This window comes from Podarcis vaucheri (genome assembly GCF_965113315.1).
Source record: "Podarcis vaucheri genome assembly, chromosome: 13".
NCBI classification, from domain to species: Eukaryota; Metazoa; Chordata; class Lepidosauria; order Squamata; family Lacertidae; genus Podarcis; species Podarcis vaucheri.
Genome location: NC_138751.1, coordinates 44055295 through 44074174, shown reverse-complemented (window position 1 = coordinate 44074174; position 18880 = coordinate 44055295). Strand labels below are relative to the sequence as shown.

General features: G+C 50.4%; 1 protein-coding gene across 5 annotated transcripts in view; it reads left to right on the top strand.

Moving 5' to 3' along the window:
* The window catches only part of ARHGAP27 (Rho GTPase activating protein 27), a 76153-nt gene that overhangs the window by 16531 nt on the left and 40742 nt on the right, over positions 1 to 18880 (top strand). Inside the window, exon 1 of one of the 5 annotated variants that reach the window (XM_082194789.1) lies at positions 18653 to 18786. The exons of the other annotated variants lie outside the window; for them this stretch is intronic. Coding sequence (XP_082050915.1) covers positions 18721 to 18786 — 66 coding nt within the window. The 5' untranslated portion in view covers positions 18653 to 18720. Of the gene's footprint in view, positions 1 to 18652; positions 18787 to 18880 lie in introns of those variants that run through there. 5 annotated transcript variants of the gene reach the window in all.

Here is an 18880-nt window from a genome sequence, read left to right as displayed (position 1 = left end):
TATGTAGATTGGAGCTCTTGTGTGTGGAATGAAACAAACTGCTTGAACACTGGGAAGTAGCATGTTAGAGAGAAGGGTTCTTCCTTCTCTCTGGGTATTTGACTTTTCTGTGTGTAGGAATTGATGGAGGTAGGACACAGCAGGGGTGGGGGCATTCTGCGGGCTGCATTTGGCCTGTGAGACTGTTTTCCCCAAACCACATCCACTTGCATCATATGTCAGGTGTGGAGCAGGTAGAGTTGCACCTGGATCATCTGATCACCCACCGGATCCCTGCAGAAGGCAGGACCAAACTCATCAGCTGATGTTCAGGGAGCTGAATTCTGCTTGGTCACTATCTCTCCCCCCCCCCATTACAGGCCATCTTTGACAGGTGGGCAGGACACCCTACCTGTCAGTCACCAGATGCTATTATTATGTCAGGTGATTGACAGTTGGCAGGCCCCACCCACCTGTGAAAGTAGGCCAGCAGAGGTGCAGGGTGGGGAGAAGAAGATGTGGCCCACTAGGCCAAAAGGATTTTGCTCCTTTGGGCTACAGCTGCAGAAAAGCAACGCCATGTGATTTATCTGCATGTGCACAGCTACCAACTTCTTCCCAGAGATAGGTTCCTGTGCAACCTAAAAGCACAACTGGAACTGTCAGGGTTACTTCCAGATCCTAGCTCACAGAGTCATTCTGCAACGCTTGTCGCACCGCCTCCAGGTCCACTGTCGCCACAGCGCACGCCCACACTGTTGGCGCGAAGATGTGCATGGCGGCCGCTGGCGTGGCGTCCTCCAGATACTGTGGCTTACGGGATAGCGCGTCCGCCATGATGTTGGTGTCCCCCGGGACATACTCTATTCGGAAGTCGAAATTCGCAAAGAACTCAGCCCAACGTATCTGCCTCTGGTTCAGGAACTGTGCCGTGCGCCAGTGCTCCAGATTCTTGTGGTCCGTGCAGACCTGCACCGTGTGCTTGGCTCCAATCAGGAAGTGCCTCCATGCTTTGAACGCTGCATGAATAGCCAGCAACTCCCTGTCCCAGATGGTGTAATTCTGTTCGGACTTGCTGAGCTTCCTGGAGTAAAACGCTCCGGGCCTCCAAACCCCCTGCGGGTCCTTCTGCAGCAGGACTGCTCCGACGGCCCTGTCCGAGGCGTCTGTTTCAACTCTCATCGGCCTGCTAGGATCGACATGAAGCAGCTGTTCCTCCGAGGCGAAAAGACGCTTGAGTGCCTGAAAGGACTGCTCCGCCTGCGCTGTCCAGATGAACTTCTTTTTCTTGGAACTGAGCGTGTCTGTAATGGCTGCAGTCTGCATAGCGAAGCCTTTGATGAACTTGCGATAGAAGTTCGCGAAGCCGACAAATCGTTGGACCTCCTTCCGGTTGCGTGGGCTTTTCCAATCCAACACCGCTCGAACCTTGGCGCTGTCCATGGCGAGCCCCTTGTCAGACAACCTGTATCCCAGGAAATCCACCTCCGTCACGTCGAATTGGCACTTCTCCAGCTTGGCGTAAAGCCTATGTTGCTGGAGCCTGCTCAGCACTTCCCTGACGTGTCTGTCATGCTCCTGCTGCGATTCCGAAAAGATCAGGATGTCATCCAAGAAACAGATGCACGTCTTGTAGAGGAGCCCCGCCAACACGTGATGCATGAAAGCTTGAAAAACGTGGGAGCCATTTTGCAATCCAAAAGGCATAACTCTATATTCGTAGGTGCCCAGGGGTGTGAACATGGCTGTCTTCCACTCATCTCCTTCCCGCATGCGAATCAGGTTGTACGCCCCTCGCAGGTCCAACTTGGTGAACACGCTGCCCTTGCGTACTTTCGCGAGGAGGTCGTCGATTCGGGGCATGGGGAAGTCCGACGGCTTGGTGACACTGTTCAAAATGCGGTAGTCCACCACGAGCCTTTTCTGGGGCGTGTCTCGCTTCTTCACAAAGAATACAGGACTGCCCCCCGCTGCCTGGGACTCTCGGATGAAACCGCGTTTCAAATTATGATCAATGAACTCCTTGAGTTCCTGCAGTTCGTCTTCAGACATGGAATACAGCTTCCCTTTGGGCAGCGCCGCCCCCGGCAGCAGGTCAATCTTGCAGTCATATGGTCTGTGGGGGGGTAGCTTGTCTGCCTCCTTCTCGCAGAAAACCTCCAAAAAATCTGCGTACTTGTGGGGAATCGCTTGCAGCGTGCCGAGCAGCAGCTGTGACTCCTCTTGCTCCCCTTCTTGCTGGGGCATGATGCAGTGTTCAGCACAAAAGGAAGAACCGAAGGTCAGCTGCCTCTGGTACCAAGCCAGCGTCGGGCTGTGCCTGTCCAGCCAACTCATGCCCAATACGATAGGCGTGTCTGAGAGTTGAGTGACGTTGAAGCTGATAATCTCCTTGTGATTTCCAAGCCGCAGCACCATAGGTGGCGTCTGCTTCACCACTTGCCCCCCTAACAGCTCCCTGCCATCCACCGTGACAACCTGCAGTGGCAGCGCGGCAGGCAGCAACTGTATAGCGTGCCGGTCGACAAAGTCCTGCCCTATGAAGTCTGCATTGCTTCCCGAGTCGACGGTGATTGGCACGTCCATGGTGATTCCATTGGGTAGCTGGAGCGATGCGGTGAGCCTCACTACTGGCTTGGGCGGGAGGGGGTCCATGGGCGGTAAAATCTCTGGGGACTGCTTCACTGACACGTCTGGCTGGGCCCCAGTGCCTCCTCTTCCAGCCAGACATCGTCGTTTCCCTGCTGTGGTTCTCCTTGCTGCGTTGCTGCAGTCACCATTGCTGAGGCTGCAGTGTGCTTGTGGAGCCTCCGGGGACACTCTTTCGCCAAATGGCCTGGATCCTCGCAGATGTAACACTTCCTGTTCCCTCTAGGAGGCTTCGCTTTCACTGCTGCCGGTGCTAGGGCTCTGGCTGCTGACTGACCAACCTCCATCGGTTCCACCCCTCCCCCTGTTGGGGGCGTGGATTGCGCACACGCTACTTCTCTGGGAAGGAAGGAGGAGCCCCTGGCTGGTTCGCGCCCGCTGCGCCCTTCGTCCCTGCTCCACGGACGTTCTTCCAGCCGCACTCCCACCGCCAGCGCCCTCTGAACGATCTCCTGCGTGGTCCGGGGTCTCTCCCCCCTCGCAATCTCATCTTTCACCGAGCTGTTCAAGCCCTCCCAAAAAAGGTCTCTGACGGGAGCCGAATCTCTGTCCCATTCCAGGGCACTGACCAAAGCGAAAAAGCGGGCATGATATTGCCGTACGCTGGCCCTCCCTTGTCTTAGTCCGTGCACCTCCCTTCGGGCAAGATCCACGTCAATGCTTGATAAAAAACAGCCATCCATCGCTTTAATAAAGGCGTCCGCATTTTGGAGCGCAGGATCCTTATCCCTCCACAAATTGCGCAGCCATGCTTTAGCGTCTCCATGCAAATGGGACATGATGAACCCCACTTTCTCTTGTTCATCTCTAAAGTCTTTGTGCAGTAGTTGTAGTGCACACATTACGTCTGCTCTAAAATTGGGGTACTGTTGCAAATTCCCATCGAAGTGCGAGACCAGACTGCCTGTGCGTCTCCCCAACCCAATCCCCTCTGATTTGGGTGTCTGTTGCCCCTGCTTCGTAAGCACGTCCAACCTGACCTGGAGATCCCTGTAGGCGGCCGCTGCGTCCTCCTCTCTCTTCCTGGACGCCACCGCCTTGGCAGTCAGTCGTGAAACCGCGTCTCTGAGTTCCGTTATTTGCTGTTCGGCCGTCATATTGTCTACCGTTCGTGAGCTTTCTTGTAGGCACCCGCTTTCCCTCCTCTCCGCGAGGTCGTGGATGTCCACAATTTGAAGCGAAGGAGCTTACTGTCAGGGTTACTTCCAGATCCTAGCTCACAGAGGATCACGCTAGCCAGCGGTTGTTGATTAAAAGTCTTTATTGAGTTACAGTCTCCATTCTTGAGCTGCTGCGTGCAACCCTACGCCTTATGCTTAGGTCGGCGAAGCTCCTTCTGAGTCTCCGCCCCTTGCGCACCAACTTAATATCCTAGCCCTGCTCCACCTTTTCCGCCTGACAGTTCTCCTCTGGGTCCCTCTGCCCCCCTGGGTCTCTCCCTTCCGGGATTCTTCTGACGCTGACCCCCCTGACTCCCCTGTCTCCTTGCGCCGGGCTTTAGGACCTGGCTCTCTTTCCGGGCTGCCTACTGCGCCACCTTCCTGTGCATTTGAACTTGGCGCGCGCGCCCAACCTTCCACTTTCCGTCTAACCGTCACTTCGCTCCCCGATGAAGGTGTGGCCACTCCTGACTCGTGCCCTCCCTCCTGTTGTGAGCTGCCAGCGCTAGTTCCCAGGCGCTCTTCCTCTTCCCTACTCTCTGGCGGTGACGTAGGTCCCGATCTCCAACTGCTCCCCTCTGAGTCCCCTCTGGCTCTTTCTTCCTGGGGTGTCCCCCTAGTCTCCCCCCTTGCCCTTGCCACTGGTGCTCCTCTTTGTGAATCTTCTGATTCACTGGACAGACTCGGAGATCTCGGGTCGTCGTCGTCACTCATCCTTTCTTCTGCCTCCTCCCCCTCGCTCTCTGTTTCCTCCCTTGCCCTCGCCTCTGCTCCTGAACCCCTGACAGGAACAAATGCAGCTTTCGCTGTCTCTGCGGTGTGGAAAAGGTCTCTTTGCTGAATCTCTCTCCCTTCGGATGCAGCATGGAAAAGGAAGAGTGTCTTGCCAGAAAAAGCCTGTTGGGACGTCATTCCAGTGATAAGAGGTGAACGCGCTTCTTTCAAAGCCTGCGAAAACCTACCAGGCAGAGCTGCCAAAGAGTTCCCCTTCTTCCAGCAAATCTTGGGTAGATGCAATCTTGTATATCCAGCACCTGGTGAACTAACAAGGCTGTTTGTTCTCATGGCTGTGGGGTGAAGTATTTTCGATTCCCATTTTTCCATGGCGATACAAGCAAACAGGGGGTTGGGAAGTCACGCCTGCTTCAGGTTCCCCATTGCATAAGGGAGAAGTGAGCAAGCCGGCTGAAGTTCATGTGTGCGAGAAATGATAATACAGTCATACCTCGGGTATGACTTTGGGTAACTTCCGGGTTTCGGTGCACGCATGTGCAGAAGCGCTAAATCACGCTTTGTGCATGCTCAGAAGCGCCAAATTGCAACCCACACGTGCGCAGACGCACCGCTGCGGGTTATGAATAATAATAAATAATAATAATAATAATAATAATAATAATAAATTAATAATAATTTATTATTTATACCCCGCCCATCTGGCTGGGTCCCCCCAGCCACTCTGGGCGGCTTCCAACAAAACACTAAAATACAATAACCTATCAAACATTAAAAGCTTCCCTAAACAGGGCTGCCTTTAGATGTCTTCTAAAAGTTTGATAGTTATTTTTCTCTTTGACATCAGGTGGGAGGGCGTTCCTCAGAGCGGATGCCACGACCGAGAAGGCCCTCTGCCTGGTTCCCTGTAACTTGGCTTCTCGCAGCAAGGGAACCTCCAGAAGGCCCTCGGCGCTGGACCTCAGCGTCCGGGCAGAATGATGGGAGTGGAGATGCTCCTTCAGGTATACTGGACCGGGGCCGTTTAGGACTTTAAAGGTCAGCACCAAGACTTTGAATTGTGCTCCGAAACGTACTGGGAGCCAGTGTAGGTCTTTCAAGACCGGTGTTATGTGGCCTCGGCAGCCACTCCCAGTCACCAGTCTAGCTGCCACATTCTGGATTAGTTCTATTTTTCGAGTCACCTTCAAAGGTAGCCCCAAGTAGAGCGCATTGCAGTAGTCCAAGCAGGAGATAACCAGAGCATGCACCACTCTGGTGAGACAGTTCACAGGCAGATAGGGTCTCAGCCTGCATACCAGATGCAGCTGATAAACAGCTGCCCTGGACACAGAATTGACCTGTGCCTCCATGGACAGCTGTCAGTCCAGAATGACTCCCAGGCTGCGCACCTGGTCCTTCAGGGGCACAGTTATCCCATTCAGGACCAGGGAGTCCTCCACACCTGCCTGCCTCCTGTCCCCCCAAAACAGTACTTCTGTCTTATCAGGATTCAACCTCAATCTGTTAGCCGCCATCCATCCTCCAACCGCCTCCAGACACTCACACACGCTGCTGGTTTCAAATGTGCATCCCACACAGATCATGTTCACAACCCAAGGGTCCAGTGTACATAACTTCAATACAAATCCATGCAGGCTGCAAGTAGCGTACCCACCAAGTGTCCCAATTTCCCAGGGACAGCACCAGAATTACCAAAGCCATCCTGGCTTCTGATTTGATCCTGGAATGTCCCTATTTCCCTGCCAGGGCAGCGGCCACCCAGTTCAGAGAGGATGAGCTGCTGCTTGTCCCGAGTGGCGGCTGTGCGGGAGCACCCCATTGCTACCCCATAGTTGCCGCTGCCCTCCTCCTCCCTTGAGCAGCTTTGTAGTGTGAAATATACTCAGAGTCACAAAGTGATTTCATGCTCTTTATTCAGCTCATAGTGGTGAGGAGGAATGAATGAAAGTCCCCTCACAGTATCTGCTTTATATACATTATTTACACAATGGGCTGCACATGATTGGCTAATTCCGGAATTCTACTGTAAGCCAATCAGGTTGTGGATTCACTTCTATCTGGAACAGGATTGGGTGGTTCCTGCCAACCAATCATACTGCTGCATTGTTCTAGGACCAATCAGACTGCTGCATTCTGAAGCCTATTGTTCTAGGACCAATCAGACTGCTGCAGTTTGGATCCTATTCAACTCAGTACATAACATAGTGGCTGCTGGAGAGCAGACCAGAGGAGATTCTGCTGCAGCTGGGGTCCAGCCCCGTGTGATATAGCGGATCTGAGAAGCAGGCAGAGACCGAAGATGCCCTGGGCGGGAAGAAATAATAATAATATAATAATTTATTATTTATACCCCACCTAGCTGGATGGAGCAGAGCGCAAGAAGTCTTTATTTATTTATTTTTTAGTGCTTTGTTATTTGTGTCTAATTCAGTGTTTCCCAACCACTGTTCCGCGGCACACTAGTGTGCCGCGAGATGTTGCCTGGTGTGCCGCCGGAAAAATTAAAAAATTCGAAAGATTTTTTTTTTAAGTCAAATTTTCGATTGGGGCGCCGTCACTAGATGACCCCTGGGGTTCCCTCCCTCCCTCCCGCTCTGCGCCTCCCTCCTCCTCCTCCTCCGGGGAGGCCCTTCCTGGCTCTCGGCCAAGGCTTGGCGGCTGCCACTCACTCACTCGCTCGCCCACCCGTCCCTCCATCCCTGCACCCGGCCTCTCCCCCTCCGTCCCCGGCGCGGGGGCTGCCGGGATCCGTAGTCCCCTCGCCCTTGGGCTCCGCGCCCGCGCGGGGTGCGCGAACTATGTTTCCCAGCGTGGCCTGGCGGGCCGGGCGTTTTGTTTGAAGCGCTCTTCTCCCGGCCATGGAATGAGCGCGGCGGCGGCCGGGCGGGCAGGGGCTCTTCCGCGCAGACCCTGCGCAGCCTGCCTGCGCCCCCGCGGAGATCGGGCGGCAGGATGGAGCCCAGGGATCCCCGCGGAGGTGGAGCGGCGGAGGCGGAGGCTGCCCCCCAGGTAGGGCTGCGTCGGGGATTTTTTATTTTTGCAATGCTGCATCCGCGCCGGAGGGGACGCATCGGACCGCGGGGAGACCCCTTGGCGGGCGTGCAAGGCAATGCATGTGTTGCATGGAGTGCAGTGCAATGCAATGGCAATGCGGCGCCCTGCATGCATGCATGCAACTTCCACCGGCGCTCCGGACTTGGCAGGTGAGGGGGGTCCCCAGTGGGCGGCAGAGAGAGCCGGGAGGGCGAAGGGGAGCCGGGGGGGAGCAGTGCTGCTCCCCGAGCCGAGCCCGGGGGGAAACTTCGGCGTTGTTGCGCCGGGTGTTGGAAGCGGAGGCTAGCGGGGGCCCCTCACCTGCAAAACCTGGTCGCCTCTCATATATTTCGTGCATTGCATTCATCGCCCACTTTCTCCTCCAAGGAGCTCCCGGGGGCGCGCGTGGTTCTCCCCGTGTTATCCTCGCAACAACAGCCCTGCGAGGTGGGTCAGGCGAGTGGCCCAAGGGAGCACCCAGGGATTGTCCTGGCCAGGTGGGGTGATTTGAACCCTGCTCTCTGCCCAGTCTTCGTCCTCATTTAGCCCCCACATGTGCATGACTGTGCATGACTGAGGTTTTCCCCCCTCGTCTTGGCTATGGTGTGAGTCTGTGCTGTTAATTAATGGGGTTCTGCCTTCGGAGAAGATGAGCCAGCCCTCAAGGAGGTGATTATGTAATTTGCTAGCAATTCATGTCCCTCCCGGCGTGACGCTGCGTGCTGACGTCACGGGGCTGTAATGGTGGTGTGCCTCGAGATTTTTTTCATGAAACAAGTGTGCCTTTGCCCAAAAAAGGTTGGGAAACACTGGTCTAATTTTGCCCCTTTCTAAGGTAAAGGTAAAGGGACCCCTGACCATTAGGTCCAGTCGTGGCCGACTCTGGGGCTGCGGCGCTCATCTCGCTTTATTGGCCGAGGGAGCCGGCATACAGCTTCCGGGTCATGTGGCCAGCATGACTAAGCCACTTCTGGTGAAACCAGAGCAGCGCACGGAAACGCCGTTTACCTTCCCGCCAGAGCGGTACCTATTTATCTACTTGCACTTTGGTGTGCTTTCGAACTGCTAGGTTGGCAGGAGCAGGGACCGAGCAACGGGAGCTCACCCCGTCGCGGGGATTTGAACCACCGACCTTCTGATCGGCAAGTCCTAGGCTCTGTTGGTTAACCCACAGCGCCACCCGCGCAAATAGGTTCTCCAGTAAGTGAGGAGGTAACAACTGTAGCAAAATAGGAAACTAAACATGTTAAAAATGCTTGAAATGGACCCTTTCCTCCTGCAAACTCAGAGGATCCAGCAGGTGGCAGCACCTCACTAAAGCTTGATCAATTGATGGGGCCGAAGGAAACGGGCCGAAGGAACATCTTAAGAAGACCACAGGTGGGAGATGCCATTTTTGCATGTCCCCCCCCCAATAATTCCAGCAAACAGAAGAAGAAAAATAGCAAATTAAATAGAAAACTTCTAATATTTATCTGCTGTGCTAGTTTTCTTTTGGAGTGTCTCCCCCCCCCCCAAAAAAGATAATTAAAAGGGTTTTTTAAAAAGTATTTAAATATGTAATTTCCCCCATCTGCTCTGTCGAGTGGTAGAGTCCATTTTCCCACCTGATTCTGGGACAGGTACAGACCAGATCTCAGGAAAGGCAGCACCTGTGAGCATGTGATGCCTGTGCTTCCTTTGAAGAGTGATCCTGGCTGAATGGAGGTCTTAATTTTTGGAGGGTCCTGTGTGACTTGCGGATGACTCAGTCCTTCAGCAAATGTTTGCCTGCAGAGTCAGAACAAGGTAGCTCTAATTTAACTAATGACTCATGCGCAGTCCGAATGACAGCTCACCCAGCTGGTTCCTAACTCTGCAGCCGGAGAGGCCATGAAGCCACTTGGCAGTGCATAATTTGATTAATTGCAACCCGAGCTCGTTAAGAGTTCATCTTGGAGTATTTATACTGGGGCAGGGAGAGAAACGTGGCCATATGCGTATCATATCCCACTGAATAGGCAGATCTGACCTGTGCCGTTTAAGCCCCCTGCCTAGAAGAGGGAAAATTTTTGGTTCAGACATTAAAGTGAATCTGCTTCGTTCACAATACGTGGACCAAATCACAGCTATCCTTCAAAGTTAGCATTTATCCACTTTTTTGACGCAGTTCTCCAACCAAATGAAGTGTACAAAAATGTGAATATTGGGGGGAAGTGCGCATATTTGTAAAAAAAGGCATAAAAATGCATTATGTTAGGGGAAATTGCTTCGAAAATATGAATATTTGCACTAAAATGCTGGCAAATGTTCGTGAGGACTTGAAAATATTGCACACACACACACACACACAGACACACACCACAAACTGACATGAAAATGTGGAGAACTGATGAGTGGAAAAATGAGAAACTGAAATTGAGAAGTTTCATCCATCCCTAGAAATGTAATAATTTCCAGGGCAAGGGGTGTTATTTCCCAGCAGTTTTAAGGCTCCATGCTTCTCTTTTTATAAAATCGCCCAACAAACCCCCTCACCTTGAGGTATCACCGTTTTCTCTAGTGAGGCTCCTGTGCCTTTCGCAGCTGTGTGCCAGTTAGAAATTCAACAGGAGAAGCTTCCCCTGCGTGGGGAAATGTTCAATTTAAATGTGTGCCTATCATCCAGCTTTTCAGAGGCACAGGAGACCTGCCAGAAACCCCTCCAGATATTTGGGTGCAAGCTTCCAGGGTTGAGTTACGTTATCACACTGCCTTTACTATTTTAGCCATCGGTCTGCAGTGGCACCTTGGTTTATGTAACTCTTCCTTTGCACCTTGGTTTATGTAATCTGCTCTGCTTTGGCTTGCTATAAATAACAGGGTGAAGTGGGGAATGGTGCATGCCAGAGACCACACCCTGGGGCGGTTTCCAGAACTGAACAAACTAACAGCCCTTTTGCAGATGCCAAACGACACTCCACACGGGTGCTTGTCCCTGTGAGAGGCATAGCTGTCAACCGTCCCTTATTTGGCGGGAAACTCCCTTATCCCAGTGCCGTGTCCCTCTGCTGTCCCGGACTGATGATGTCCCTTAAATTTCCCGGGTTTCATGCTCGCCCGGCTCGGGAGAGAAGCAGCGGCTCGGGGTGAGAGAGAGCGTGCGCACGAGCTGCGGCGTCTCCGTCTCTCCCTTTTCCCCCTCAGGGGCGCGTCATGAGGAGACGGGTGGTGGCGGTTAGTCAGGCAGCCCCTCTCTTGCGAGACTTCCGCCGCGCTGCCAGGGGAAGCCAGAGGCGGCTGAGGAGGCAGCCTGAGGGAGGAGGAAGAGGAGGGGATGGGGAGGGACGCAGAAGGGTGGCACTTCAGCGGCCACCGCGGCGCCGCAACCACCTCATGCTGGGCTCGCGGGTGAGAGTCTCTCTTCCTCCCTCCCTCTCTCTCGGGCGGAGAAGGGCCGATGGAACTCCTCGCGACAGGACGACGGCAGCCCCAACGTGCATAAGCTAAGCAAAATCCCTTATTTTGGCTGCTGATCCCTTATTTTCAAGGCTGCTGGTCCCTTATTTTCAAATCTGTGACAGCTATGATAAGGCTACAGTGGTACCTCAGGTTACAGACGCTTCAGGTTACATACGCTTCAGGTTACAGACTCTGCTAACCCAGAAATAGTGCTTCAGGTTAAGAACTTTCCTTCAGGATGAGAACAGGAATCGTGCTCTGGCGGCGCAGCGGCAGCAGGAAGCCCCATTAGCTAAAGTGGTGCTTCAGGTTAAGAACAGTTTCAGGTTAAGAACAGACCTCCGGAATGAATTAAGTACTTAACCCGAAGTACCACTGTACAAGTCTGGTAGCTGGGGGAGGAAATCCTGTGCCTTTAACAACTGCTTGATGCACAGGAAGTGAAGCGTTTCACAGCTTCTTGATGACAGTAGATCAAGCTGCTTTTCAAGGCGAGGAGCAGAAGCCAGGAACAGAAGTTGGCAACCTTGCTGACCTGTCTCAGCAGTTTTGCCCAGGGGACCTGAATTTATTAAATCTGAAGTTGGCATCTTGGGGTGTGTGTGTTTGTGTGTGTGCACATGTTTGAAATTAATCGTATTGTTATGAATCTGGGGGTGCAAGACACCCTAGATTCCAGATTATGCTGGTGGTAGAATTTAATTTAGGCTCAGAGTATTAAAGGCAGGAAATAGCCAGGCTCATTTGTATTTAGGGTAGACCCAAGTCCGTGTTTGAGCTGTGCCAGACCTTGCTAATCCTTTAATGAAGCCAAGTGTTGGGGCCAATTAAGTCAGGACTAGCCTGGGTAATTGGTCTTTAGCGATCAAAAGAAACTCACCTTAGAGAAGTGGGAGCCCTTTAACTGGAGAGATAAAAGCCAAGAGCTTAGAGAAGGGAAGGGAAGCAATATGGACAGGAGCTTAGTTCAGAGTTTTAAGAGTTATGCAACTGAGTTATCGAGCAGTGGGGCTGGAGGGAGAGGCAGAGAAATGGCTGGGGTGTTTGAATGCAATACTGCACTTATGGGGGAGGCATAACCTCTTGGGGTATGACTGCCATGTGCAACCTTAGGCTCAGGTTGTATAAATAAACCATATGTCATAAAGACGCCGCAATCTCTGCTGTGCCTCATTTTCCCAAAGAAATCCTGGAATCTTGCACTGCTGTGGGGATTGGGGTGGTGTGTAGCAATATATACCGTATTTTTTTGCTCTATAAGACTCACTTTTTCCCTCCTAAAAAGTAAGGGGAAATGTGTGTGCGTCTTATGGAGCGAATGCAGGCTGCACAGCTATCCCAGAAGCCAGAACAGCAAGAGGGATTGCTGCTTTCACTGCGCAGCGATCGCTCTTGCTGTTCTGGCTTCTGAGATTCAGAATTTTTTTTTCTTGTTTTCCTCCTCCCAAAACTAGGTGCGTCTTGTGGTCTGGTGCGTCTTATAGAGTGAAAAATACGGTACACTCTGCCGTTAAAATGGGATGTTCTCTGAAGGAGGAGATTATATTGAGGAATGATGCAAATGATAATTAAAATGATCAGGATGGAAGGGTTGTCTTCCTTAATTTTTAAACAAAAAATGCTTTTGTTTTCAAACAAGCAGAAATGTAGTGGAAGGATACAAAGATTTAAAAGGTAATCAGTAGCTTTTGCACCTGGAGCTGTGTGCTGAAATCGACAATGGGTTTCAAACTAATGAGGTCTTAGGAATTTTGTTGCTCTGAGATGCATAGTTGTCATATGGAATATATATCATTACAGGAGTTGAAAGGGCCACTAGAACTGTTTGGTTTGTTGCTGCTTACAGACCAGTCCTATGCATGTTCACAGTCTCACCAATTCAAAAGTGATTTACTCTCGAGCTTATGTGCAAAGGATTTCAGCTCGATCTTATGCAATGTTGTTGTTGTTGTTGTTGTTGTTTAGTTGTTTAGTCGTGTCCTACCCTTCGTGACCCCCTGGACCAGAGCACGCCAGGCACTCCAGTCTTCCACTGCCTTCTGCAGTTTGGTCAAACTCATGCTGGTAGCTTCGAGAACACTGTCCAACCATCTCGTCCTCTGTCGTCCCCTTCTCCTTGTGCCCTCCATCTTTCCCAACATCAGGGTCTTTTCCAGGGAGTCTTCTCTTCTCATGCGGTCGCCAAAGTCTTGGAGCCTCAGCTTCAGGATCTGTCCTTCCAGTGAGCACTCAGGGCTGATTTCCTTCGGAATGGATAGGTTTGATCTTGCAGTCCATGGGACTCTCAAGAGTCTCCTCCAGCACCATAATTCAAAAACATCAATTCTTTGGCGATCAGCTTTCTTTATGGTCCAGCTCTCACTTCCATACATCACTACTGGGAAAACCATAGCTTTTACTATACGGACCTTTGTTGGCAAGGTGATGTCTCTGCTTTTTAAGATGCTGTCTAGGTTTGTCATTGCTTTTCTCCCAAGAAGCAGGCGTCTTTTAATTTTGTGGCTGCTGTCACCATCTGCAGTGATCACGGAGCCCAAGAAAGTAAAATCTCTCACTGCCTCCATTTGCAATGTTAGGTGCTCTGAATTTATTTCCGTGTGCCTTGGTCCATCTCCCTTGGCATAGGATGGTGCTGTTAAAAGAGCTTGAGGAGCGCATGGGATACATCCGTTGGAGACTGCTAGCAATTATTACAGTGCATCTTTTTAAGAACTGGGTGAAAATAATTGCCACAGGATGTTGTGAGAGTTACTTGCCTCAACCAGGAGGTGGGTTGGGTGTTCCTAGATTTGTAAAAATGCTTTCATTCGTCAGCAAGGTAGACTCCGCTGGGGATTAACCACAGGGGTTGAATATTGCCCTGATGAATGAAGTTTATGAGCTTCCCTGATGCACCTGACAAGCCAAATAGATGTGGATCATTCTTCTGTCTCAAAATGACCAAATCAAATAAAATAAAAATGTTCTCATTAGTTTCTGGAGAAACCTTGAAGGGGTGCTGAAATGTAGAGGGTGGCAGGGATAGTTGCTAGACAAATTCATGCACCCGAGTCCACTGGGGCCTGGGGACTGAGCCTGCTCTGGATTTTTAAGTGCACTGGCCTGATTCACACTTCCCAGATGGGGGGATGCAGTTATCGCTGGGTATTTTCGCTTCTGTGGGTTTTGCAATACAGTTCTCTGCTTATAAAAAAGAAAGAAAGTACCAAGATACATTAAAAATGTGTATTTTGGGATAAATGTAATTTTAGAATGTATGTTTTTGGGATTTCTAACAAAAATCTCCATTAAAGATCCATTTCTATTCTGCTTTTCATTCTGAACTAATTCCAAAGCAGATTGACGCAGAAATGATTGACTTATGATTGAATATGTGCAATGCCGGGGGGAAGAACGACACTGTCAATCTTTTAGTCTTTTTTTATTTTTATAAAAATTGCAATATTTTAAAAATGAAAGTGACAACCTTTGATTGGGGAATATTCCCTTCCCCCCAGTCCCAGAGGTGCAGCTGACTGATGTGCACTCAGTAATGAAATAGTGCACCTTGTATCTTCTCAGAGTTGCTCCTCCTGTCGCATTGCATCTCAAAAGGCTGAATTCAAAACAGCTTTGCCCTGGTGGATGCTGGCCTCCAGGGGAGGGTTATTACAGCAACAACAAAACCACAACCTGTCCCTGCTTGGAAGCCGCATCCTGTCTTTTGGTAGTTCTGCCTTCCAGCCACGGGTTATCTGCAGGTGATTCAGTGGCAGAGGAGGAGTCCAGGGGCCGATTGAGGCAACGAGAGGGTTAAAACCAGGGAGGCCTCGCCCCTTTTCTCTTATGCAAATGACCCGTTTGCCTTACCTGTCCTAGCAGGGCGGGGTGGGGCTGTTTGCTGAAAAATCGAGCTAGGCAAAGTGACCAGGGTGGCTGAAGGCCTAAGGTAGCGATTTCTTTGCTCCCGGGGTAAGTAGAAATTTGTATAAATCTCCCTGTGTCCATTTCAGATTGCTGATCAGAGTTTTTGAGCAGGTGTCTCTCATCAAAGGTGTAGCCATAAGACTCCTCTCTTAATGAAGATGGGGGCTTGGGCAGGTTCACAACGCAGTATTTCACGTAAAACAGGTCCTTTTCTCTTCGGTTTGTAGTGGAGATTTTGCATTTTTAGAAGTGGTATTTAGAGGCATTTTACAGTTTTGTAAGGCAGTGAGTGGTGTTTCCTGGCAGATCTCATTGGGAACTTCCGGATGAAGGTTTCCAGGAGAGCAGCCGTAGTGTGTTAAGTCTGGTGGCATCAAATAAGACACCTGTTTTTGTCTCAAGTGGCCACAAGGAATCTCTTGAGCTTCTCTTGTGCTGTTTGCGATCCATCTAAACGCTCTTAATTTGAGGCTAGAGCAAAGGTGAGGAATCTTATTGGTGCAGTTTGCAGCTACCTTATAAACGAACATACAGGTTTGATTTGTTTAGCCCTCGGTATCATCTCATACTATATTTCTGTACAGTGGTACCTCGGGTTACATACGCTTCAGGTTACAGGCTCCGCTAACCCAGAAATAGGTTAAGAACTTTGCTTCAGGATAAGAACAGAAATCGTGCTCCGGCGGCGTGGCGGCAGCAGGAGGCCCCATTAGCTAAAGTGGTGCTTCAGGTTAAGAACAGTTTCAGGTTAAGAACGGACCTCCGGAACGAATTAAGTACTTAACCCGAGGTACCACTGTAACTCAATCTGTCAGCTGGATGGGAAGCTGTGGTTACATGGGAAAATTTGAATAAACAAACAGAAACACCACACACTAATAATACAGAAATCAGGCTTAAGTAGAGAGATGTGACAGTGACAATCTAATGCACACTCAACTTGCTAGGCCTGTTAGTCTCCCCTCAGTACCACGATCCGTTCTTCTAAGTAAACATGCAAATGGTTGCACTGTGAATCACCTGTTTTACTTTGAGTTTTCTTGGGCAAGAACCCACTTTGCGATGTCTCCCACGAAGGCATCCTGTTAAGACTGAAGAGGGTTGTTGATGGATTGCAGCGCCTATAGATGCTTTAAGCATAGAGGTATTTAGGCGAGGGTGGGAGAGATGGACAGTTTGATTGTCTTGAAGTACCAGCACGCGAGGAGTTGCTTTTTTATGTGGATTCTTGTGTTTACCACTTGGTTTCGCTAACCAGCACCTCCTGTCCAGCCCTCAGCATGCTGCTTCTTGGGAATGTTAAAATTCAGGTTTATTGCAGCGGGTGCCGCAGAGTTCTTGTTGGCCTCTGATTTAATTTCTTGCGCATAACTGCTTTGCAAAACACACCCAGTGATCTAATACTTCACGGGCCGCCTGCAAACACGTCAAGGTCAGAGTAACTGTGAGGAGGGTGTGTTCAAGCTACCCAGTAAAGTTTCTCCCTCTCTTTTAATAAAGTTCCCTGAGTTGCTATAGCGCCTTTTGTCTCAAAGATGATGAATCCTTCCTGTCTCCTGTGTTGGAATATATTTTAGCTGCCGTTTTTGTCATGGGCTTGGGCAGATGTCATTATGAAAGGTCATTGCCATACAAAAACAGAGTCTGGTTCTGGGGTCGTTAGCCCCACCATTATTATGGTAGCGGGACTAAGATTTCATAGAATCATAGATCTGTAGAGTTGGAAGCGACCCTGAAGATCATCTCGTCCAACCCAGTGCCGGATTTACATATAAGCTAAACGAACTATAGCTTAGGGCCCAACTCTCTTGGGCCCCCCCCAAAAAAATTAAAAGGGTGAAAAACTGGACGTACATTTCCAAAATATAAGATAAAAAACAAATAAATTACTACCTACATACAGCAACAGTGTTTTGTGTTGTGTAGGCTCCTATGATGTAAGTAATGGGCCTCCCTGCTAGCCTGCTCCCTAAAATATCACTGGTTTGCTCATTTCTATATATAGGGTGCCTACATTCTGCATATGGGACGCAGGTGGCGCTATGGGTTAAACCACAGAGCCTAGGACTTGCCGATCAGAAGGTCGGCGGTTCGAATCCCCATGACGAGGTGAGCTCCCGTTGCTTGGTCCCTGCTCCTGCCAACCTAGCAGTTCAAAAGCACGTCAAACTGCAAGTAGATAAATAGGTACCGCTCCAGTGGGAAGGTAAATGGCGTTTCCGTGCGCTGCTATAGTTCGCCAGAAGCGGCTTAGTCATGCTGGCCACATGACCCGGAAGCTGTATGCTGGCTCCCTCGGCGAATAAAGCGAGATGAGCGCCACAACCCCATAGTCGGCCACGACTGGACCTAATGGTCAGGGGTCCCTTTACCTTTTTACATTCTGCATGTGTAAATGGCTTTAGATTCCTATTAGGGCCATAAATCACCATATACTGTAGCATACATTCAACACAAAAAACAGCAACAATTTGTTGTTGACAAAGGGCAGCTGGACATATAAAGGGCCCCATTACCTTCAGTAGCTTAGGGCCTCATCAAACCTAAATCCGGCCCTGGTCTAACCCTTTGCGATGCAGGAATATGAAGGTGTCCCATCCAGGGGTTGAACCTGCAACCTTGGTGTTATTAGCACCACACTAATACTGAGCTCAGGTGTGTCTTTTTCGATCCCACTGCTGCTATGATAATAAAAATGGTGCCTGTCAAATATGTCTCCTTAATATGCATCTCTTAAAAACAAGTATGGCTGACAACTCAGCCCAGGGTTGTGATTTACCCCACCCCCAAGACCTCACTTATTTTGGAAGCAAGAAGCAGGAAAATAAAGTTGATGTGGGGTCGGTGGAGAGGTTTGATCATTTGATGAATAGGGGGAGGGGGCGCTAAAGCCCGCCCCTCAGCGCATATATATACGGATCAGCTGGAGCTCATGGGACTGTGAGCTTTCACTGCTGACATGTGGCTCAGAGGGTTGGCCAAGGAGGAACGTGGCCCCAAAAGATGCAATAAATCCACTTAAAAAATAAAAACGGACTTCTTGTGGTTAGAAAAGTGATAGGAAAAGGAACTGATAAATTTGTGGGAGGAATGAATGAGTACAGTGATACCTCAGGTTACATACTCTTCAGGTTACATACACTTCAGGTTACAGACTCCACTAACCCAGAAATAGTGCTTCAGGTTAAGAACTTTGCTTCAGGATGAGAACAAATCGTGCTCCGGCGGCGCAGCGGCAGCAGGAGGTCCCATTACCTAAAGTGGTGCTTCAGGTTAAGAACAGTTTCAGGTTAAGTACAGACCTGCAGCTTACAAACTATGTTGTCCATTTGTTCGCTTTGCTAAACCTGTGCCTCCTTGGAATACCATTGCCCTCTCTTGTTTTTGAAGTGGGAAAAGAGCATCCTCTGTGCATGCGCAGAGTGCATTTCACACTGAGTAACTGTTGGAATGTAGGGCTCCCAGATCAAAAAACGTAGGATTTGCAGAGGGTCTGAATCCTTGGCATTTCCCTCCGTCATCTGCGCATGGCCCTAGGAGCATAGAGGAGGAAGTCTTGATGAGTGACTATGAAACTGTCAGTAGAGCGCATTAGGTAGGACTTAACGCCCCTGTTGTCACAGCAACTGATCTATCCCACAAACCTCAACAGGAAACCTGCAAAAGGCAATCGGCGAGGGTTCTTGTTTTGTGCACTGCGTTGTGTTGCTCCTTCCCTCGTGATTGGCCGGTGGTTGAGAAAGTGAATTGTCCCTTTCCCGCCCGCCCTCAGCCATTTTCTCCCCATTAAGGCGCCGCGTCTGGGTTCTGTGACATACCTTCTTGGCTGGCGTTGGCAATGGGCGACTGGGTCCCCAGAGCGTTTTCCCGGCGCAAATCACGTCGTCCGCCTGACCTTCCCAAGGTATGGTGATGTGGGAAAGGTAGATAGTTGCTAACTAAGCCAAGAGTGCTGCTTACCGCTTGCTTTTGAGATGGTGCAGAACTTGCCTTGTACT